Raw genomic sequence first — 23,759 nt, 5'->3', positions numbered from 1 at the left:
GTAGAGATTGACATAATTTGAATACTTCACTTATTCAGTAAAAAGCACCAAACATTAGATTTCTGACTCTAAATGGAAAAAATTAGGAATAAAACTTCTAATTAATGTACTATGTTTATGTTGGTAACTTTCACCCTTGTACTTTCTGTTTTGTGTATATGTTCTATAGAAACAGCCCCAACATTTGAATGCATTAAAGACCATCTTGGGCCATCAGAAGATTTCCACACGGAAAGCTCTCTTCCCCACACAGACTCTGGGATTGGAGAGGAGCAGGTAGCCAGCCTCCTTAACGGGTCTGACGTGGACCACAGCGTTAGAGGGATGGGTGCCGTTCACGACCTCATATCTACACTGTCCTCAGAGGTGAAGAAGTCCCAGGAGAGCTTGTCTGAATCCTCCAACGTGGAGGTGCTGAAACCGACCTCCTCTGTCACCAGCATTAGTCAGCCCAACAAGGGCATCAATGTCAAAGAGATTTTGAAGAGTCTGGTAGCAGCTCCGGTGGAGGGCATGGAGGCTGGAGTAGAGACTGTGTCCTACCCAGACCCTGCTGCCAAGGCCCAGGCTGTGCTGCCTATGCAGTTTCACTCCTTTGACAGGTGAGGACGTTCATCGCTGCTATGACGATGCTTCGTTTTTCTCTGTCAATAAAAGCTCCCCAAAATTTATGTTTTTCCAAACTACACCAAGATATTATTACAAGGTATTCCTTTACTGTGTGAAAATCATTTTCCAGTCTTTCCTTGAGTTTCAGATTTGTCTCACTGAACATTTATTCTGCTTTTTATTTTTAGATTGAACTCAGTTTATCATCACCATCACTGGGTCTATCATGACATTAAAACTTTGTCGACTGTGATGGGTTAGAAAAGCATCAGCCGATAGTAAAAATAGTAAAAATCTGAGTTGAGTCATCAGCTGACATCTGTGTTTAGGTGTGTGCAGCCTCTTGAGTGGCTGCAGAACAGTGATGGAAGTCCTCAGGGTTTACCTTAGTTATCCTGTTTACCACTAATGGCTTCTAAGTAGCTGGCAGCACATTTTTTTGTTTCGGGCTACTTTCCACAGAGTGAAGTATCCCTATGTTTGAAAGCGTGTCTGAGGCACAGTGGCTCTGCTGCAGTTTATTTAAATTCCTGGATTAGATAAAACCACACAGTAATCTTTCTGGATTTGTGTGTTTACAACAGTGCTTCTGCCGGGATTTCAAGCATCACTTCCTCCGATCTATGTTTCCTGTGGCTGATAAAGTTTTGAAATAATAATTTGTCATAAAGTAATCTGAGTTTGTTTGGCACAAACTCACCCATTCCTCTGGAAACCGCTTATTTGATCAGAGTTTTTCGTGCCTGCCTGTGCAGTCGCTGCAGACCTCAGAGAGAATGCAGAGGACACACCAAGCCAGGAGCAACAATGGGGGCCTCCCCTCTCCTTAATGCATGCTGTTGCTGAGCTGGGTTGAGGTGAGCCTGATGAATAGGGGAAAAAGATGAAGGGGCATGTGGGGACTGGACAGCTTTGAGGGTGGGGGTCTCCTGGGCGTTGATGACAGATTGAACAGAAGTGGCCATGCACCACACCGCGGCCGGCCATCGTCCTCACCGCTCACATCCGTAATGGAAAGTGGCAGCCTGAAATGAGTCGCCACGGCAAAGTGTATTATTTTTGAAATGCTTTCACACAAAGCCTCCTGACCACATTTACAACTTTGTCTCATGCTTTTCACGTCACCCCCCACCCCCCCCAGCCTCTATTTGCTGTGTCTAATTGTTTGCCACCTGCCAGCGAAATGAACTGCCAGCCGTGGACAGACCTTTCATTTGTCTGTCAGGACGGAAATAGATTGGGAGTGACAACATCAAAAAGAAGGAGGGAAAAATGGCTGAAAGTGGAGTGCATAGGGGCAGTTGTCACAAAGCCCCCCCCTCTACCAGAGACTTTCACAGAGGAGAAGTTTAAGCCCAGATTGAAATTAGCCAGATGAGAATAAACTGAAGTCTTTCCTTCTCTCTTTTGCTAAAAGTCTCCAAATTTCAGATAATTTTGGTCTTCTCTCTACATATTTGATTTTTCACAGAGCAGTGATAACTGTTCTTAAATTAAATTTACATGTGTAATTTTTACCACAGCACATTTGCTTTGTATCGCTCCTTGTATTCCTGAATAAAGCACTATTAGATTAGAAGATCCATAAAGGAAACATTTCTTTGGTCATACTTTACGTTGCAGTCATCCCTCACAGCCGCAGACCTCATTAATATTCATTTCTTGATTAATCCTTGCTTTATTCTCTGCAACTCAATTAAGACAATCCTATTAATAAAATATGCACTAGATAATCTATACATGATTCATGAGCGCTCGGGTAATGAATTATTCATTGAGAGAGGTTCGTGTTTTCTCGACATACTGTAGATCTAATGTAACGTCACAGCCATGCCAAAGCGTGGGCGCGCTTCTGCCGGAGCGTGCGAGTGAGGGGTGAATGTGGAAAACAAGACCAAATTCACAAAAAGAACTCCCTGCAATCAAAACATGAAATCTGTCAATGAGATTTCACTGAGAACTATGAAGATCTGCTAAATAAATGATACTTGTCATCAGTTTTCTCCGGAGCACAGCTGTATCCCAGGAGATATTAATATTTCAGGAGGCTTTCAAGCTTTTTCTGGCTCTCTCTCACACACCTCGGTGTGTAAGTTTCAATTATTTTTTATTTTGCTGCTATTTTTGGTTTTGTATGCTTGTTAGGGTGATTGTCGCCGAGGCTACACCGTCTGCTTAATGCACGATTAAATCTGCTTTTTGAATATTCTCTCAAGAAAAGAGAGAGAGCTATTTTTCTGTGAAATAAAACAACATAGCTTTTATTATTTTTGAGCAGAATCAGTGAAAGCATATATAAAATAAACAGCCTGAAACACATCCAGGCCGAATTATGTTTCCCAGGGCATGTTTTACATGATCTATGACTGTAGATACAAAATAGCAACAACGGTCTGTGTTGTTTTGTGGAGGAGGGATTTCTGGGGATTTGGTTCAGATGACAACAGGCTTAGCTCGTGACAGAGCAAAGGCCTGGCCTGTGTCACCAAGAGTAACTGCAGGAGATTGGACGAGACATTATCTGGCACCTTCGCAAACCCAAAGGCCAACTGCAGACCCGATAAGGACAAGCTTTCCTTCTCTCTTCTGTCAGGGAGCTCTTGCAGAGCCAAGTTCACTGGATCATCTTTAATCCTCAGCCAGTCAGATCGCATGTGAACAGAGGAGTGTGTGCCTGTGCTTTTTCCTTTGTCATTACGGGAGGTCACAAGTGTCATTTTCATTCCAAGCAACATGTTTTATTTCATATATTAATAAACAATGTTGCTTTCATACCATGTTATTTTTGTGCAGTAGCTTAGATGAAAAATGTCTTGGATATGTTTGACTTGTGTATGTATAATTTTTTTTTTTTTTTTTTTACTTTCATGCTTTCATGTATCTATTTAGGAATACAATAGAAAACCTATAGTAAATACCATAATAAATGCACTCTTCATACAGTTCCTGACTGCAAACACTAAATAGAAAACTCCTAAATCTGCTCCTGGAAAGTCGTTTGTCAGGGTTGGGGATGTTTTCAGGTCTCCCCAGGCTGTAGCAGGGGACCACTGGAGGCAAGAGCAGATGCAAGGGAAAGTGTAGTAGCTTGCTGGCTGGTTCTTATGTTTATTTGCTTAAGCCTCATGTGTACATGTGTGTCTATGTTTGCCTTGCATGCATTACGCTGAAAGATGGAGTTACAGGGCAGGATGTTTATGTTTCAAATGCTCTGATTGATGTGCCTCATGCTGAGTAAGAGATGCAGAACTTTTTTTTTTTTTTTTTTTAAACCCCTTAAAACATGTGAATGAATGTGGTGCCAGGTTTGCATATGCTAGCTATTGTCTGTTAGGGTCAAATTTAATATTTCAGCTATTAATTAAAAACACATCTTTATTTTTGCCCCTTTTAGACTCCTGTATATGTATATACACAAGTCTGTTTGTGCTTTATTTATATTTTCTTTAGGTTTTTTCTTTCATTACTTGCATTTTACTTTCATACTTTTTGTTTTTGGGTGGAATTTGTATCTAGCAAGGAACTCTAAGTAAATGCCAAAATATGCCTCTCCTCTATTTTTACTTTCTGTTTATAAACCAAATATAAATGCTGCTCTCTCACAAAATACCAAATACAAAAGTCCTAATTCTGGATTCAAGCATTGTAAAAATGTTTAAGAATATAAATCAGTTGTTTTAAATAATCAGCTTGGATTTCATACACTTATAGCAACTACAGCACCTGGAGCTGTTCCATGTTTAGTATCCATCTATCTCTTTTCTTCGAATAATATTTTATTTTAGATTTTAACGGCATCATTTTGGGGCATATATAAATGAGCCACATTCTGTGTGTGTTTGATGCAGGAGTGTGGTGGTGCCAGTGAAGAAAATCTCCCCTGGCAGCCTCGCGGTTAACACCCTGGGAAGCAGCAGCAGCACCTCTCCAGGCCTGACAACTGGCAGCACTCCCAACATCTTTGCTGCTGCCTCTGCGACCCCCAAGAGCATGATCAACACCACGGGTACGGCCAAAAAAAAACGACCTTACCGGAGTGCAGCTGCTCTTGTTAAAACGCTACATTCAGTTCTGGTCTTGTTAAATTTCAGATAATATTGTTTCAGAGCAAATTGAGCAATTGTTATAATGTCACTGACCTCTTATGAGTTTTTTGTGTAAATAAGGCCGTTCTAGGAATAGAACAAAGTGTTTTTTGTTTGTTTGCTTTACTCTGTTGGATCATGTGATCCTGGATGCCCTTGCAGGTGGTTGTTGTCATCACTAGATGGCACTCTTTACCTTTTTTGACTCAGCAGCATCCTGTGCTGCTGTGAGTGAAAATGGCTTTTGTTTAGCCACTAGGATTCGTCTAGACACCACCCTAATTTCAACCTGCCTGAATTGTACAACAAAACAAATACCTTTCTAATGACAAAGGTGAATTTGTGCACCCTGCTTTCCTTGGCAGCGCACCCTCTGATCTGATTGACGACATGGCCCCTCTCTCCCACTGCTGTCACTTCTCCTGAGGCTGGGCTGCACTGAGCAGGTTTCACCTCAGGGTCTGTGTACTCTGGGCCTTTGAAAGAGCCCACTTAGCACCAGGAACCATTAAGAGTTCACCTTTTTAATGTGCACTATTAATAATTGTTAAAAAAAAAAAAAAAAACTCCGTCTCCTCTCTGAGGCCCTGTGCAGGACTCTGAGAAAGGTATCCAAGTGAAAGTGTGTTTTCAGCTAAATCCACAGGCTCTCACCCAGACCGCATGATTTCACATTCACTGGTTTTAACCTCTCAAAAGGACAGAATGATTTTATACTCTGGACTAAGCTGCCAAGAAGCTCTGACTCAGTGTTCACCTATAAATTACTGTTGCCACAATATCCAAATTTATTGGCTTGTAAAAAAACAAAAAAAACAACGATGTAGATATTGTTTTGATATGTTGATTGATTCTTCATCGTTGTCATTTTACTCAAGAAAAAAGTTCCATGTGTCACTGCTGACATGAGTTTGAACCAGCTGAGGTGCACTTGGATTTGGTTAAAATGCATAATTTGTTCGACTTGGTTGAAATTTGTGCTGAAGTTTACTGTCAGGGGCCAGATTGCGGTCGCTTTTTATAACCTCCCCATCCATCCTTCATTTTCTTGCACTCATTTCAGTCTCTGTGTCATTAAATACATTTACAACTGCTCGATGTGACTTCAGTGGAATTTCCATGAATGTGGACAATGTTTTTAAATTTGGTATTGCAGTTAATCTTGTGATAGTATTTAAATGCTTTAAAGGTACCGCATTTTACATAATTACTAAATGTTATTAAAATGTATCCAGTTGCTCTTTTTTTGAGTCCATTTGTCCACTTAGAGGGAGGGGTGACTAAAAATCAATGCAAAGTTGTTTGGTGATCACGTTCATCCTGAGATTGGGAGGGGACTCTTCCACAATGACAGTGCCTACATCCAAAGGGCATGGCGTGGGGTGGGGGGGGTGGGGGGGGTGGGGGGGGCGGTCACTGATTGGTTTGACTATGAAAGTTATGTGAGCGATATGTTATGGCCTTCACATTTACCCAGTTAAACACATATGGGAGATTTTGCACACCACCATCAACCAAACCAAGTCCCTTAGGATGCTCTTGCAGCACATGGTGGCCCAACATCCTAATAAGATGCCTAATAATTATTTTGTTCTACATTAATGTCGTCCGCTTCTGTTATTCTTCCCGCAGGAGCCACTGACGCAGCTGCTCCTTCCTCCTCTTCCTCCAGTTTTGTCAATGGAGCCACGAGTAAGAATCTCCCGGCCGTGCAGACGGTGGCCCCCATGCCTGAGGACACAGTAGAAAACATGAGGTACAACACAGTTTTTCTGTTCAGCTAAATTGCGTCAGTCGTGTACAAAATCTACTCAAAAGCAGATTTTGTCTCCAACATGTTTCTTTCCTCAAAGTTTTCCTCAAAATACTAAATCAAGTTGTTGTTGTTGCCTTCTGTGTGTGTGTTTTTTTTTTTTTTTTTTTTTTTTTTAAAGCAAAATACCCAGAGTGTTAACAATGTGGCAAAGTTTGGGATAATTTATGTGTGTGTATTACTCTGTGTGTAGCTGGTTGTGACCTTGACTCATCTTCTCCCCCTGCTCTAATAGTTTGAGACAAACGTCCTTAGATCCACTCTCCCTCTGACTGCTGAGAGCCCGGCTCTTTCTCCAGAGTTTCCCTCTCCTCTCTTGCGTTGCCTCAGTGTGTTCTGCCACAGGAATAGTGATTCAGTTGCCATGGCAGCAGTAACCAACATCACTTAGCGTAACTGTGAAGTCAATGATAGTACTATCTCGCTGCAGAGCCTGCTGATGCCTGTGTTATATTTTAGATCACATCCGAGCTGAACTGACTGCTTTGGTTTACTGTAAATAACAAATAAATATGATTATCATCATATTTCTTATTTTTCAAAATTATAATATAATGACTTCATGATCCCAAGCCCTGAGTCCCAAAGCAACATGAAGGAAGGACTGCCTGTGGTTTATATTTTTTCTCTCTATTTCAGTGCCTTTTGTGAAGTAGACCAGAATCCACTACGTCAGAGGCTGACACCTCCTGAGCTCAAACCCTTTAGCTCCCTGGCAGGATTAAAGACAGCCTCCAGAGGTGCAGGACAGTGTATTAGGCAAGGACATCTATGCTAGCTACCTAGACCTCCTGCATCTTGCATTTTTATCCTAGTGTGTCATCTCTCTGATATGTTTTCCCAGGTTCCTTGAAGCCGGCTTACACTTACATATTCACCGCCTCTCGTTCTGTTTTTCTCTATTCTGCTGTTTTCTGTCCATCTTAGCTGGGAAAACAAGCTTCAGCTCTCCTCGTGTTGTCTTTTTTTTTTTTTTTTTTTTATCTGTGTGTATGTGTGTACACATAGGAGATATACTGTACCGTATCTCTGCCTGTACACCGTCTGAGTTTGTATGGCTGCATGACTCCAGCTCACAGTTTTTCTGAGGTTCTTAGATAATGTCAGCCAGAGGCATGGAGTGATTGTGTAAAAGATGTGGAACTTCCTCTGCAGTGAACAACTGTGATCTCAAGTGCAAACCTGGTAACGTATCACAGCAAAGAATGCAAACAGCCGGCGAGATGTGAGTTCACGTGGCTCTTAATAACATTAAATCTTCACTTATTGACACCTCTGGTGATAGCAGCCACGATCTCACTGATATCTGGCTTGGTTTGCATCCTCTGAAACGTGTCGGTTACCTCCTGCACCCACCAGTCTGACTCTGACAGTCTGACTACACACTAACTGCTGTTAGCTGTGCACACTGGGTCGACTGTGGGGCTCTCACTGCTCCCTTTTTATGCCTTTCCTTGTAGCAAGAAAAAAGACCTCCTTTAAGTTTTTTGAAATTCAGGTGTCTAATTTCTTTCCCTGACTTCCCCTTTGATGTGCTCTCTTTGACAGCATTACTACAAAGCTAGAAAGGGCCTTGGAGAAAGTGGCACCCCTGCTGAGAGAGATCTTTGTGGACTTTGCGCCTTTTCTGTCTCGCACCCTGCTGGGCAGCCATGGACAAGAGTTGCTCATAGAAGGTACAGATGTTGTATGGTGCATTTTATTCTTAGGACCCTGTTACCAGTTCTTCACCCGCCACCCTACTGTTGTATGTACTCCACTGGCTGCCGAACTGATGGATGCATACGCAGCAGTGGACGATAACAGGAGAGCTGCGAAGTTGCACACAAGCTGGGGGTTTGTCAGATTAAGTTTGCTTTCATTCATCTTGTGGGGTGTGTGCGTTTGTTTTTCTTCATGATTCTCTTCTCTGATTCTTTCCACATATTGTTCCTAGATGTTTTTTTTTAAAGCGTCAGTGTTTCACTGTCACAACAAATCTCGTTTTGAAATGAATGCTGAAATAGTTGGTAGCCTTTGCCGCCTCCTCACATTATTTTTAGTTCCAAACTAAGATCACATTTGCAGCTCACCCCGCTGCAGAGTGCTAGAAGGGATTTTTTTTTTTTTAATCTTTTGTTTCTGGTCAAAAGCTTTTGTGCGCAGAAAAATCTATATGCATGCACAGTTTAATTAAAATTAAGTATAGGTGCTTACAGAGATCCTGTTAAGTTTTTTCTGTAATACCTCAGTCATTTTTGTTAAGTGAATCATGAATGTTTGTACCCAGTCTTGCCTCTGTCTGCAGCCCTGAGGTTTATTAACAGTATTATTTCGGTCACTTTGCAAATAGAGCTGTGCTGACTGGTTTGGTTGTGCATAGCATTTGCAGAAGTGTGAGACCTCTTTGCTGCACTCCATTCTGGTCTCTAGCCTTATTTCCTGGTGGCTGCATGAAGGTTTCCAGTCCCTTCTTCAAGCCTCAGGTTGGCAGCATCTCATAGTGCTACTTGTGCCTAACCTCAGGGCTCTATGCCTGCATGTGTGCGCGCTACCACTCTACTCCCCAGGCTTGTTTTGGCTTGCATTCACAAGAAAACAGGGCCACCACAGTCAGCACGCACATGAGTGAGACTGTGTGCGTTTGCAGATGTTTGTCTGTTTGTGTGTAGCGCTAAATGTGTGCGGGTGGTCTCCGGTCTCTCAGCTTGCGCCCAAAATGCTTTCTCTGAATTCGGATTTCCAAAATCTTTTCTTTCAGCGGTAACCTAACCAGTATTGGTGTTAGAGGTCTTTGCAGAGAATGACAGCAGGCTGCAAGAACACACTCCTGTGACTTTATTAAAGCCCTGCCAGAAACAAATATTTTGACCCAGAGTTACTTACCACCATTGTCCACTTTCCTGCAGGGCATAGTCAATTTAAAATGGATACATTGTTACTCTTCCAATATTTGAATGTTCTGAATGTCACATGTTGCATTTAGTTTTGCTTAGCTTGTTCTTTTTTCAGTGTTGGATCTGAAATTTTATGAATCTTTTTTTTATTAGCATCTGTTACTGGCATCCTAATTTAAGCTTTTTAAAATAATCAGCTTTGACATGCCTAATCATGAGCAAGGTCTTATTTATTTGATATAACGAATCTTGTCAAAAGAAATGGAGGAAAGATGAAAGAAGTACTTTTCTGCACTCATGAAAAGGACGTCTGAGGTATTACTAACTGCTTTTTTAAAAATGTTTTCATTCCAGCCAGTTAAGTTCCACAAACAGGCGTGGCTTCCTCCACATCGTGTGTATATCATACATATATACATAAGTAAATAGAAATGTGAGTATGCTATGCACATGCGGCTTGATCTACTCACTCAGTGTCAGGAGAAAGGAATGAAAAATCAGGTAGCAAAGCCTTGACAAGTGTGAATATGTCTGTTACCCTTTCACTCAAAGTCTGTCAGCAGACTGACCAAGCTGACAAAGCAGAGCTGATCTCAGGCTGCAGACTGTAACCCCACAAACAAGGTCAGAGATAGACAGCTCAGGCTTCACCACTCTAGACATGTTTAACCCTGTCTGGGTCTGTGAAATGTGAACCCTGACAGGGATTAAAGCAGGTTTATCAGCCATAATACTGCAAACACACAGAATCAACACGTGCACGTGTTCACCTATGCGATCTGGAAGTTTATCAAGCCACTTCAGTCCGTCTTAGATTCAGTGTGTTCATGACCGACCTGATTTTGCCGTTCCTTCATCTCTTTCTACTTTTCTTCCCGGCCCTTCCCAGGCTCACAGTTGAAATACTGTGCTGTGGTGCAAAGGCGCTCCATTTACCAGTAATTACCAGTCATCCATCACTCCTTAGATTGCTGGGGGTCAAGCCCTCCTGTGCCCCGTGTGCCCCTTTGCCTCACTCTATTCCTTCACCCCCTTTGCAGACATGTGGTCACTGCAGCAATTATGTTGTGTGCACCCTGAGCTTTACACTTGGAGTTGTTGGGTAAGAGCTGTGTGCGAACACTGCTGCTGTTGTGATGCCTGCCGACTGCTTCTCGCTGTCCCCTGAGTGGCCCAGCTTGCCGGCACATCACCCCACAATGCCACATTCACCCATGCCTTAACCCTGGCCTGTTTACAGGAAAGGACTGGCAGGCCATGTTTAAATAGAATGCATTTAGTTTGTCTACCAGCACAAGGCCAGGGTCAGTTGGCCACCTGACTACTATGTCAGTCTGGACTGACTTATGGCTTAGCATGTCACTGCTATAACAAGAGGTCAACCGTGGCACTCTGTGTACAAGAGAAGGGTCACATCCTCTTAGACTATTTACAATATGTTCCCTTGGACACTCTCTGCTCATGAATAGAACTCAATGGAGAAGCATTGACCAAGATTCATCTATCCAGGGTTCGAATATTTTGCATTCTGTGTTATATTATACCATTTAATCACACATGTAAAACTATTTCCGTAGAATGTTGTCTACTTGACCTTTTAAGGGGCCCATTTATGCTCATTCCCAGCTCCAAGTTTTCATCCTAGGACCCTACTACAGTTCAAAATAATCCTTATTTATCTCAGTACTTGGGCTTTTTGCAGCTCCTCCATTCATTCTCAGTCTGAAACGAGCAATTTTACCTCCTCTCCCCCTTACGGCCACCCTCTCTTCTGATTGGCTGCTTCATGCAAGCAGAAGGTGGGCTGCTCACAGCCAGAGCTGTGTGACTGAGATGATCATTCCCTTCATGCTTTATTTCTCAGTTGTCTTTGTCATATTAATTACAGTTAAATTGATGTTTAAAAACATATAAAACATTTTACACCAATGCATTAATATTGTCTATATATTTCATTGTTATCAAACAATGTCCATATTTAACAGGCGTGTCAGTCACTGTTAAGTGTTACTGCAGTTCTAGTGTTTGGAATTTTGCAGGTAGACCTGCAGGTGTGTTTCCATGTAAGCAGCACATTGTGCATTTGATATAAATATGGTTATTTGTTGTAAATTAACATTGATCTTTAGATTTATAGATGGTTTTATATTTTTTTTACTTCCAGTGCCATTACAGCATATACTTAAGTTACACTGTATAATGTTGAATCTGTGTACTTCAGCGAGTAATATCAAAGAGAAATCTATCGTTAAGTATAATGCAAAACTCACTATTTCTCTGTTAAGAATTTTAGCAATAATCCATCATAAAGACAACATACTACATGTTATACAAACTTATTTTGTTTCTACTGTGCAAAAGCTGCACAAAGTTTCTAGAAACCTCCTCTGATAGACACCCCGTCGATCTGTGAAACAACAGCATCCACGTGGCAGAGTTTTACTCTGCCTGCCTATAACGAGTACTATAGAGTTGCTTTCTTTGCTTTTATTAATGATTGCACCTTTAATGGTTCTCGCCAAGTGCAGCAGAAGGGGCTGGAGGTGCAGAATACGAGACCAGTTGCAGCCATTGTTTCTACAAATGAGCTTTTCACACCTGCCCGTGTTTCATTAGAGAGTTGTCTGCTTCAGTGGCGCACCGTCTACTGAGGGGAGATGTGGGAAGAAGCTGTGAATGTCTTCTGTGAGCGTGTGGCATGTGTGAAGGATGTGCGTGTGTGGGGGTTGGCGTTTTCATATGTAAATGTGTTACAGATGTATTTTTGTTTTTTGTTTTTTTACAGTTTTATGACAGGGAAATTGGGAACACAATTTAGGGAGGGTTGGCCTAAAATTTAAAAGAGGCTACATACAGTAGCTTTGTCTTCCCATAATGATTATACCAACACAAATCTTTAGATGTATACTTATGTGCCAACATGCATGGTTAATGTCTATCCTGTTCATCTGCTTTGTCTCCAAAGGTCTGGTGTGCATGAAGTCGAGCACCTCAGTGGTGGAGCTCGTCATGCTCCTTTGTTCTCAGGTGAGCTTTTTCAGTCTTCTTTCTCCTAGCCTCTCTTTGTCTCTCTCTGCTATTCTTTTTCATGTGTAATATGCCTTTCTCTGCTCTGCTTCTCTTGATAACATGCTTTCTGCCAACACTGTGTGGAGACGTGCAAGGATCTGGTTTCAGCCCTTGTGGTTCGATATAAATTGACACAATGTACTGGCAAATTAGACATGGTCATTGCGATAACCCAGTTCACTCACCTCTCACTTTAAAGATGTATTTTAAACAGAGACGCATGCATTAGATATGCCCTCTATCCAGTCCAAGTTTTGGATATTTTGAAAATTTATAAATTTGTGGTAAAAATTTGCTTCAGTTTTAAGGCTTCATTCTTATTTTGGACAGCAAGTTATTTTATGTCTTCCTTCCTTAATCAAATTGTCCAAGCGGATGCTACAGACACATCCTGGACTCTGAGAATCTACTGACTTTCTCACTGCACCCTAGAGCTTTATTACCAAGCCCAGCTTTAGAGAATGAGCCCCACCTCATGCCAACCGTGCGAGTGACTGATCACCTCTGAGCTGACCCTCTGAATCTCTTGTTAAGCCCATGTTTTAGGGAAGGTCAGAGCCCTGATGTAGCAGTTAGAACAGGAGACATTTAACATACCTTCTGTCAGCCCATCAGTCTTGCGTCGGGAGCCCATAAGGAAGCCATTACTTGGTGCCTCTTTGTGGATCCAGACTGCAGGGCCACAGCCTTGAGGAGGTAGATTGCCACGATGTGTGCTCCCTGGTATCCGTAGTCCAAAGGGCTCTTCGGCAGGGAGCTGAGCTTCTGTTATATGGAGGCCATTATTTAGGGGCTTTCCACAAAAAAAAAATGTACATAAATGGGGGAGCCAGTTTTGAGTTATTGTTGCTCTTTTGATGGTTTCTTTTTGGGCTGCTTTTCTGTCTGTAGAGTGTGTGGGAAGTTGCATTTTTCAGCTCTAGGATTTATTGTAGATGAGAGCGTCAGCATGCTGTTAAGGGTCTGAGTCCATCCCCCATTACACAGATAGCATTACTGCAGCTCCAGAGGTTCCTGCCATTAGGGGCTCTCAGGATGAAACCCAGGCTGAGATATCGATCAGACAGCCAGGACTTGAAACTAGACTGTATGGTTTGGTGTCCTTCTATAACCTTTCAGATAGAGATGAGCTATTGTTCTTCATCCTTATACTGCACTCTATATATACACTCCAGTTACGACCAGCTAATATAATTAGTTAATCTAAGGATAGATAATTAGCAGTGTGTTCTTTGTGACCCATTTCAGGGGACAGAACTCACATGTGCTGACTGGCCGTCAGAGGCAGCAAATATGATCTTTATTCTGATTGATAATTGCTTTGCAAAGAGCTCTTAATTAATGCCTTTGGTAGCACATACCGAATCTCAGATGATTTTAGAAAGCACAGCAAGTCTCGTCAGATGCAGGGTGAGCTTTGGCTGACATCACCATAAAATGCCAACTTTGACATGTCGCTCACATAATTCAGCATTAATGTTTCAAGACAGCAAGGAGGGAACTTAGGTGACCTTTAGTCCTTCTCTGTTTTGTGACCTGTCACTTTTATGAATAAATTAGTGCTAATGATCTGCCTTTTCTTATTTATGCATACTAATCACAGCAATCATCGTGTAGCTGGCCACGGCTGCAGACATTCTGTGTCTCTTCTCAGTCTGGGCAGCTGAATGAAAGGGTCAAGCAGCTCTGTTTCTTGTAACAGCTTAAACATACAGGGAGGGGGGGGATCTAGAGTGGAGCCACAGAGATTTAGTGATGGAAGGCCTCCAGATGTGGAAAGTACAACAGAGCAAAGCAGAGCAGATAAAAGCAAAGGCTCCCGCGTACTGACAGGTCGGATTGAAACACCACAAATACTTAGTGCCCTGCTGAATTTCAGGGAGATGAAAGTGGGAAGAGAGAGATGCCTCTCAAGGCCATCAAGCTGTTCACTGGGATGGGAGTTGTGGGATTTTAGGTGGTGGGATTTTCAAAGATTGAATGAAGAATTCAAGCGTTTCCCAGAGTGAGCCTCAAGCGTGAAAGTTGAACGTTTTACAGCATCATTTGTGTGTCAACGAATTCACCTGCTCTTTTGTGTTACGGCACTTTTAGCAAATCCAGTTGTCTACACTACACTACTGTAATCTTCAGTTTCATGCTTTAATATTTTTCCAGCAGCAGGCAGTTGTTACAGTGCTAACGAGTGCCAAACTCAGCTAAAAGCAAGTGACCATAGGAGTAATGGTAACACTCATCATGCCTGCTTGATAAGTGCACAGACAATTATCATCTCATGAGATGATAATAATAATGGCCAAAAATATGTCAAGGCTTTTTTTTTCTATTTATTGTAATTTCACAAACTATTGATGCTGCTTTTAAAATTTTAATTTTAAATTAAAATTTTTGTTTTTCTTGATGAAGCAACTAAACAACCTTTCAGTGGTCAGAGGTGCTGCACTGTGGTCATGGTCTGCATTTACATCAAGAATTACATCTCTTCTTAAGGAGGTGCACGTCAGGCCTAATTTCCTTCAAATGGGCAGCAGAGGATTTTTTTTTTTTTCCCAAATCTATGCAATCAAAGGCAGCCTCCTCTGGGAGCTCTGCACTCCAGCAAAAAAGAAAAAAAGAAAAAGAAAAAAGAGAGTCTCTGAAGTGCTATCTCAGCTGTCAACAAGCATACCTCAGACAAGATAGCATATTTGACTAGTTCGTGCTTTACCTCCTTTGACCTGCTGCCACTTTCCTGGTGTTGCCCAAGTGTCACGTCTGCCTTGATTTCCGTATTTATTTTTGTCACGTGAGCACGGTGCGAGTCGAACCTTAGAAGTCTGGCTATACATGATCCCTTTCCAAATCAACAACAGCCTGTTCCAGGCAGATACTGTAACACAGGAAAGGGGTCGGGGGGAACATTTGGAGACCAGATGCTCAGCAGTTTGTCAGCACCATCTCCCTGACTTAACGCATTGTAGGGTCAGACTGTGTACTCGTGCGTGAACCAGTATGTGTCAGTCACGACAACTATGTACAAAAACACGTACCCATACATAATAATGTCAATGCCAGTTATTCTGGTGTTGTACAAAACAAAAGCTGCTTACCTTGTCTAGGCACTGACAGTGTGTGCTTCTCTTCTGCATGTAGAATTTATATATATATATATATATATATATATATATATATATATATATATATATATATGTATATGTATATGTATATATATGTATATGTATATATATATATATATATATGTCTTTCATTTGGGAATAGCAGTTTTATTTATTGCTATTACTGTAAACAATGCTCAAAGGTTCCTTTATATATATGTGGATAGCCTTGAGTTACATGTATATTATTAGCCATTAGAACAAAAACCCTTTCTCCTTTCATTTTTCTTCTGTTTCCCCTTTTCTTTTGAACTGTGGCCTTCTCTGTTTTCTCTTCCATTTGCACCTCAGTAAGGTTACAGGAGAGCTGAATTTCCCACAGTGAAAGGCGCACGCTCAAACTGCTTTTTAATCATTTCCAGAGCATGTTGTGAGACAGCAAGTGCTGGCACTCTGGCCCAGGACTCGGATCCCTTCCAGGCGCACACTGCAGGGCTCAGTGAGCCCGCTCAGTAATCTGTCACTGTAAGGGACAGAGGAAATGGCTGTATTTAAGCAAGAGGATACAGTTTCATCCCACAATTACATCTCTCCTGTGTTTACAGATCTTTTCACTGAGGAAGAAAGGATGGACTCACATGTGGTGCAGAATTTCAGCTTTTTATAGCCATCACTTTTTTCTTTTCTCAACGGATACATCAACTAAATGCTTTCTTTACTTACTTGAATTACAAGCTCTGAAATTTTATCTGAATTGCAGTTTCAAATATGCAATTTTCATGATGGAAAGTGGACCGTATTGGATACAAATTGCATTTTGACTCGTTTTATTTTAACTTTTTATGTGCTTTGCAAAGATTTCTGATAATGTGCTTTTTTAATACACTGTTAGCTTTATGCTAATGTCTAATTAGATCCTTACAGTACTGACTGTAAGGATCCACCCCCATTTACAACCCCAAAATGCAGTCCTTGTGTGAGTAATACATCACAACCTTTATTTTTTCTTTTCAGGAGTGGCAGAACTCAATTCAGAAGAATGCTGGACTGGCCTTCATTGAGCTAATCAATGAAGGGAGGTAAAGTATAAGTTTACTAATATACATAAGGTTAAACCACATGGCCAGATGCTTGTTTATTAATTCCCCTGTTTTTAGTAGATTGCTTCTAAACCCCTTTGCTCCTCTTGGCTGCTCTGTTGGGGGTAAAAGTAAATAAGACTGCTGTGACAGGATAACACAAGAATCTCACGTCCACCTCTTGTATTGCATCCCTCTGTCTCTTTTCTTGTGTTTCTCTTTCTGTCTCCCTCCCTCTTCCTCTCTGGGTGTGGCCAGACTCTGAGTTTTCTGTAGAGCAGATCAGGGGCGGCTCAGCCTCCTTGTCCATCTGCTGACCCATCTGGCCCGGCCTCCTCGATGCCCAGGTTCAAGCCTGAGCCCAGCCAGGCTTTGCTGAGTCCCCTGCTGGCTCTGGAACAAAGAGCTTCAGTCAGTAGGGCCACACGGCGCTGTCCAGGGTGCTGCTGACAGACACATAATTTTCCAGTCTTACTCAAATCTCTGTGCACCTATTCTGCTTAACTAGACAGATGTATATGTAGCTGTAGTCTGGTAAATCTGTTTGCTTTACAAAGCGTGGCTGACACAGACATTGTATCTGTTGTTTGCGCAACAGAACATGCGGCTATGTTTCATAGTGTTCCTGTTTGAATTCCAAGCCACTAACAGACAGGCTAAAACAAATGCTCTGATTAGGTGGAAATTTTATTTCAGCTTATTCCACGATCAGATCCGACCCCCAGTTTAGAGCGCATTCACCCTCCCCTCATAAAATGAAGGGAAAGGGAACCATTTATTAAGTTAGTGCAGCTTCTAGCACCATGCATTATCATATTAAATGGCTATTGAAAAATAAAGGTGCCTTAGTACTTTTATAACTAATGTGTTTCATGAGTTATACGTCAGTGAATGGAAGCACGAGATGAGAGATGCTGCTGAGCTGAAGGCAGTGTCAGGAGGCGCATTCCAAATCAACACATGGAAGCAGTCAAAGAGCCAAGACAAATAAAAAACAACCTTTTAACATTAATACAGTTGAAATGACTGATGATGGGACATTTGTTGTTACAAAAGAAAGCAGAAATATCGATGATAATCACCCCACCACCACCCCCCACATAATCAAATTTTAGCTGCATTTGTTGGAGCAGCTAAGGACCCTCACGCTGTTCATAGTTTGAATGGTGACTGATTTGTGTTTTCTATACATGAAATAATACCACAAAAAAGTGTGGTGGAGCGCATAAATGTCTTTTTTCCATCTCCAAATATCACTTGTCAACTTGCTTTCTCATCTATTCTTGGTTTCGAAACAAAGCTTGGCGTTGTCAGCCTCTGTCTTTGAACAGTGAACTTCTGTCTATTAACGAGTGCTTGTCAACAACTAAAGAGGCAAGAGCAGCTGATGAATGCAGCCTTGGGATTGCTGCCTCTCCTTGGGACGGGAGGGAAAATTACAATCTGTATCAAGCACTGGAGAGGAACAAGGGGTGTTTTAATTAAAACAAAGCTGGCCTAATGGTGTGTAAAATGGCATGTAATCTACACGCAATATCCAGGGTGTTTTCACTTATTAAAGATACTGAAACTTTTATGTGAATGTGGGTGGAGACCGTAGAGTGTCTAGACTCAGCCATGTGAGAAGCTTTCCACAGCCAGACTTGTCAGCAATACAGGCACTGGGTTGATGTTCTGGTCAGTGGGAAGGGATGCTCAGTCAATCAGGGGTGTGCCAGACAGGCTCCAGCGCTCTAATGACACTCTATTCCCTCCTTAATGCTGCAGAGGGGTCTGTCACTGACCTGGAGCTTTGCAACATAACTCAGACAAATGATGCTATTTACTAGTCTGCTCTCTCACCAAGAAGAATGTCACACAGTCATGAGAAGCTAAATTTACCTTAACACTGTGCTTTCCTTTGGAGTAGCTTTACAATAGATATTAGCTTATAAAATAAACTCCTGTTGTTTTCTCCTCTATTTAAATTTCTTTGCAATGTTAAAGGTTGCTCTGCCATGCCATGAAGGACCACATAGTCCGGGTTGCCAACGAGGCTGAATTCATCCTCAACAGACAGCGAGCGGAGGACGTCCACAAACATGCAGAGTTTGAGGTATAAACTGTGGCATCTTTTCATGCATCTGAAATCACAGATTAAAGGCCTGCACTGAACCCACGCTACTCACAGAATATTGCACAAATATTGCACAGTATAACCAACAGTGAATAAGACTATTTCACATCATCAATTCTCCCAATTTCAATTTTACCATCTGCTGTGAAAATAGAATTTGGCAATCTGCTAATGAGCTCTAAACAAATCCTATTAGTATAAAACAGACATTCAACTGTATGTGCTCAGCAATCATGTCCCTCTGTGTCCTCAGGAGGATTAAATCCTCGCTCTTACAACTCATATAAATGTAATTACTGGTGGCAAATGGATCCCAGTAATATTAATTTAGGATTTTGATATGAGCTTTTGCCAAGTAACTCCAGGGATAAAATCCCTTTGTCTGTGTTTAGCCTACCCCCATCAAACCATCAGTCCGGATATGAAAGGAAACACTAGGGTTCAAGTGGGGTAATAAAAGAAGTGCTCACCAGATTAATTGCAAAAACATTAATAAATCATATGGGAAGACCTTTTAAAAAGATAACTAACAAATTAAAAATGTATAATTTTTAAATGGTAGTAAATTGTTATTTTAATGATGATAATTACGATAAATTACATTCACTGGCCACTTTGTTAAGTACACCTGTTCCACTGCTCATTGCTGCAAATCACATGGCAACAACTCAATGAATTTATACATGTAAACATGATCAAGACGACCTCCTGAAGTTCAAACCGAACAGCAGAATGGGGAAGAAAGGCGATTTAAGGAACTGAGTACTTTAGAAACTGCTGCTCTGCTGGGGTTTTCCTGCACAACCATCCTTAGGATTTACAGAGAATGGTCAAAAAGGGAAAATAGTCAATAACCAGCAGTTCTCCAGGTCAAAATGCCTTGTTGATGCCAGAGTTCATACGACAGTTCCCAGACTGCAAAGAAAGGCAACTGTAACTCAAATAACCACTCGTCACAACTAAGCTGTGCAGAACAGCATCTCTGAACTCACAACACATTGAACTTTGAAACACATGGGCTATCTCAGCAGAAGACCACACCAGCTGCCACCTAATGTCAGCTGAGAACAGGAAGCTCAGGATACACTTTGCATAGGCTCACCAAAATTAGACAAATGAAGATTGGAAATGTGTTGTCTGGTCTGATGAGTTTCAATTTCTGCTGCCACATTTGGATGGGATGGATCCATCCTGTCTGTGTCAATGGTTCAGGCTGCTGCTGGTGGTGTCATGGTGTGGGGGTTAGTTTCCCCTTAGTACCACCTGAAGATCATTTAAATGCCACAGCTTACCTGGGTGTTCTTGCTGACCATCGCTTTTATGACCACAGTGTATCCATCTGTCCATCTTATGGCTGTTTCCAGCAGGATAACACATCATGTCACAAAGCTCAGATCATCTCAAACTGGTTTCTTGAACACGTCAGTGAGTTCACTGTTTGGCCTCCACAGTCACCAGATCTCAGTCCAGTAGAGCACCTTTGGGATGTGATGGGGCAGGAGATTCACATCATGGATGTGCAGCTGACAAATGTGCAGCAACTGTGTAATAAATAAGAATTGTTTATGAATTTTTCAGCGGCTCTATAGTCTAGTGGTTTAAAAATTCACATAATAAGCAAAAGATCCTTGGTTTGATCCTGGGAGGAGACGCAGATCCCTTTTGGGTTGCGTCAGGAAGGCCATCCAGTGTAAAAGTCTACCAATTCAAACATGTAGAGCTACTCGCTGTGGAGACCCCCTCTGAATGAGGGAGCAGTCAAAGTAGCTTTTGTTTTAAGAATTATTTTTTGCATCATGTAAGTATCATAGCTGAGAGAGATGAGAAACAATAACAATTGCATTCAGACATCATCAGCATACAATAATTTATATTCTATATTAACCTGAACTGGATAAGGGAGATGGATATATTTGGTGGTGTCATAATAAAAGTTTAATACCTGATTAGTGAGTCCATTTTCACTCCCAGTGCATCAAATATTACTGTGGTATCTTGGAGATACCCACAGGGTGTGTTTAAGTCACATCACCACAATGTGTTGCAGCAAGAGTGAGAGAGATCACACTTATTTCTTTTTTTTTTTATCATTTTTGTGTTTTGACCACAATCTTTTCCTGCATGTAACCAAGTAGTTTTGGTAGTTTTCTAACCAACAAGCAAAAGTGAAAACAAAAGGAAAGAGCGAGTGAAACAGGAAACAGGACATAAACCACCTGCCTATTCAGACACTCTTTAAAACAATGATTTTAAACAGGAATTACAACTTTATAATAGCCAAACACACAATGCTCAATGAGGCATTACACTGTGTTTATCAACTATTCACAAAGTTTTATAAAAATGCAATTATCACAACAATAGTTATTATGAAGTATCATTCTGACTGTCTTAAAATGTTTGAATGGTAACTGCAGAACACCAAAATGTGTGTGTTTGCTATCACACGAACCACATGCGCACATTTCCGCCAGCTCTGTTAACAGCTTGTATGTGTGAGTAGTGATGAGTTTCTTATCTGGGAGAAGCAGCCATCCTCAAACAGCTGCTTGATATACAGTTCTTGAGGATCCTTGACCTGCTAGATAAACTGGAAGAGACGGTTAGATATGCAATGTCAGGAGAAGGGGGAAGTGTACCTGGCCCCATCCGTTCTGTCTGCCAACTCCAGACAGCCTACACTTTTCATCGAGGGCTGACATTACTTTATTACCCACTCTTCAAGATTGAAGATTCGGTACGCAGATAAGACAGTTTTACAATTAAGTTGGTGTCAGGCCGGAGCGTCATACGCTTTAAGTGATAAATAATGTTTGATATTTGTCACAGCGTCACGTGGTAATGTGAGGTGACGGGCGGAGATTGAGTTATCTGCTTTATGAGGTATATGTTGAAATATAGTATCTGACAGAATTCAAATTTTAAAGCAGGAAATTCAATTAACTTCCAGCTTCTGTTAGCAAATTAGATTGTGAATATTAGCAAGAGTTCCCCCAGGGTGGCCCAGTGAGATGGAGTCGCCTGTGCTCCTCTAGTTTACATTTAGCTTCTGTTGCACTGAATTCTGGAAAATGTAAAACCTTAAATTCTATTTGTTATTTAAAAATTCTGACTAATAGATTTTATTTTGGTAGTAATATGTTTACTATTTATTTTTTCTATTTTTTTCTAGTTACATCAATCAATCTGTTCCTATATATTCTTAAATTTTGTTTTAGAAGACGACTGCTAATCTTGACACTTTACCCCGCTGCTATACCAGGGGACATAAAACATTTTATTGATATAATGGCAATGTAGCTTTGTAAACCCTGACAGGCTGTATTCTTCTCCCCTAATAGCACCATCCAAAGCTACCTAACAGGAAGCCTCATCTGTCCCCAGTCAGGCTGCGTTCATGTGCTTGCAGTGATTTAGTGCACTCCTCCAAGGGAGTAGAAATATATCTCTCAGCTGTCCACTAATATCTTTATGCACTCAAGTGTGTTGAATGAAGCCATAACATTCTTCAGCGTGACAAATGCTCCATTAGTGTATAGTGTATATATTACTTTGACTTTATTCAAGTAAGACATTTTCAAATGCTATTAGTACAATGTCCACCATCAAATTTGGTGGTGGATACTGTACCTAAATTCATAAATATTCAATGAGTTTTACATATTTTTTCTTTTCTTTTTTTTTTTTTTTAAATCTCAAAATAGTCAAACTGTGCTCAGTACGCTGCGGACAGAAAAGAGGAAGAGAAGATGTGTGACCACCTGATTTGCGCTGCTAAACACAGAGACCACGTAACAGCCAACCAGTTAAAGCAGAAAATCGTCAACATCCTCACCAACAAGCACGGCGCCTGGGGCACGCTGGCTCAGAGGTAAGTCCTCACGCTTTGAACAAGTTTACCTGCAGACCGACATGTGCGCTGTTAAGTCTTCAAGGATAAACCATAGCCACTCAGTGTTAGGTCCAACCTACAGGACAAAAGTTACCTGTTCACAGTACTCTGCAGTCATAGGGTAGGACCACCAGTTAATGTCATTTTCCCAGGATCCGATAGGGTCAGCAGTCAGGTCAGCAAATGCAATTACAGTGCGGAGTGGCTTAATCCTCTGGGGACAGCTGATTGGCCAGTCATCCAACATACTAGGGTGGAAGAAGGGGGTTGGGGTGTTTCTGCAGCGTTGTCCAGGCATTCATTGACCCTCTCAGTAACACAGCCCAGCACCTGGTGGTAGTTGCAGCCTTTCCCATGGGCCCTGTTAAAATAACCACCGCCTCTCCTGCTCTGCCGCCTACCTCTCGCTAGCATCCACGTTCCCGTGGATGCAGGGCTGGGTAGAAGGATCGACAGCTAGTTATTTTAGACAAACAAAAGAGTCACAACAAGCTGTTTGTGTTTTCCTCTGGGCTCAGAGCTGGGAATTACAGATATGACAAAAAGCATGGAATTTTTATAATAGCAGAAGTCTGAACTTGCTGTGCTGCAGGGAGAGCCTCAGACAGTTCTTGTTTTGAGTTAAATATCATCAGGCCAGTTGTAGCGATGCACAGTAAGAGTAAATCGTTCACACAAAATTAAGTCAATAGCAAAAGAATAGAAAAAGTGTCCCATTTCATAACCAAACCACAACTGCAGATTTTTGCCTCTTTGCTGGAACAGTAGCTTTGAGTTTATTAAGTTTTAACAACACAATGCAGATGTTCAACGAGGTCTGCTGAGCATGACTTTGTTTCAGAGCCTAAACCAGGTTTGCTGTTAATACAAAAAAAATGTTGTAGTAAGTCTGGTAATTAATTTTTATAGCTTTATTTTATGTTTTTAACTTGTAACATTTCAAGAATTTCAATCCCAAAACAGCAGCTAAATCTGTGTTCTTTATCCCTCTATTCATGGAACATTGTGTGCTGTAGCCAGTGTAATTATATCAAATACATGTATATTGACATCACATGCTGTAATTTTCTGTTGACACTTAGATTTGTTAGAGGCAGTAATGTGTTGCGATTGCTTCCAGAACAA

At 41.4% G+C, this 23,759-nt stretch overlaps 1 protein-coding gene and 2 long non-coding RNA genes across 3 annotated transcripts in view; 1 reads left to right on the top strand and 2 right to left on the bottom strand.

Annotated features, from left to right (window-relative positions):
• Window positions 1–23,759, top strand: part of nbeab (neurobeachin b) — a 216,828-nt gene that overhangs the window by 104,325 nt on the left and 88,744 nt on the right. The window contains exons 31-39 of the mRNA XM_030744567.1: window positions 170–602; window positions 4,458–4,615; window positions 6,327–6,450; window positions 7,147–7,266; window positions 8,056–8,187; window positions 12,347–12,410; window positions 16,562–16,626; window positions 18,613–18,721; window positions 22,447–22,613. Coding sequence (XP_030600427.1) covers window positions 170–602; window positions 4,458–4,615; window positions 6,327–6,450; window positions 7,147–7,266; window positions 8,056–8,187; window positions 12,347–12,410; window positions 16,562–16,626; window positions 18,613–18,721; window positions 22,447–22,613 — 1,372 coding nt within the window. The remainder of the gene's footprint in view (window positions 1–169; window positions 603–4,457; window positions 4,616–6,326; window positions 6,451–7,146; window positions 7,267–8,055; window positions 8,188–12,346; window positions 12,411–16,561; window positions 16,627–18,612; window positions 18,722–22,446; window positions 22,614–23,759) is intronic.
• On the bottom strand, window positions 16,189–20,173 carry LOC115790706 (uncharacterized). Its single transcript, XR_004020803.1, has 2 exons — window positions 20,035–20,173; window positions 16,189–17,019 (listed from the first exon to the last, which is right to left on the bottom strand). It is a non-coding gene; the product is annotated as an uncharacterized LOC115790706 (long non-coding RNA).
• Window positions 20,238–22,841, bottom strand: LOC115790705 (uncharacterized). Its single transcript, XR_004020802.1, has 3 exons — window positions 22,729–22,841; window positions 22,578–22,642; window positions 20,238–20,283 (listed from the first exon to the last, which is right to left on the bottom strand). It is a non-coding gene; the product is annotated as an uncharacterized LOC115790705 (long non-coding RNA).

The sequence above is a fragment of the Archocentrus centrarchus genome, chromosome 13, assembly GCF_007364275.1.
Source record: "Archocentrus centrarchus isolate MPI-CPG fArcCen1 chromosome 13, fArcCen1, whole genome shotgun sequence".
In the NCBI taxonomy this organism is placed as follows: Eukaryota; Metazoa; Chordata; class Actinopteri; order Cichliformes; family Cichlidae; genus Archocentrus; species Archocentrus centrarchus.
This window is presented reverse-complemented; position numbering and strand designations above follow the sequence as displayed.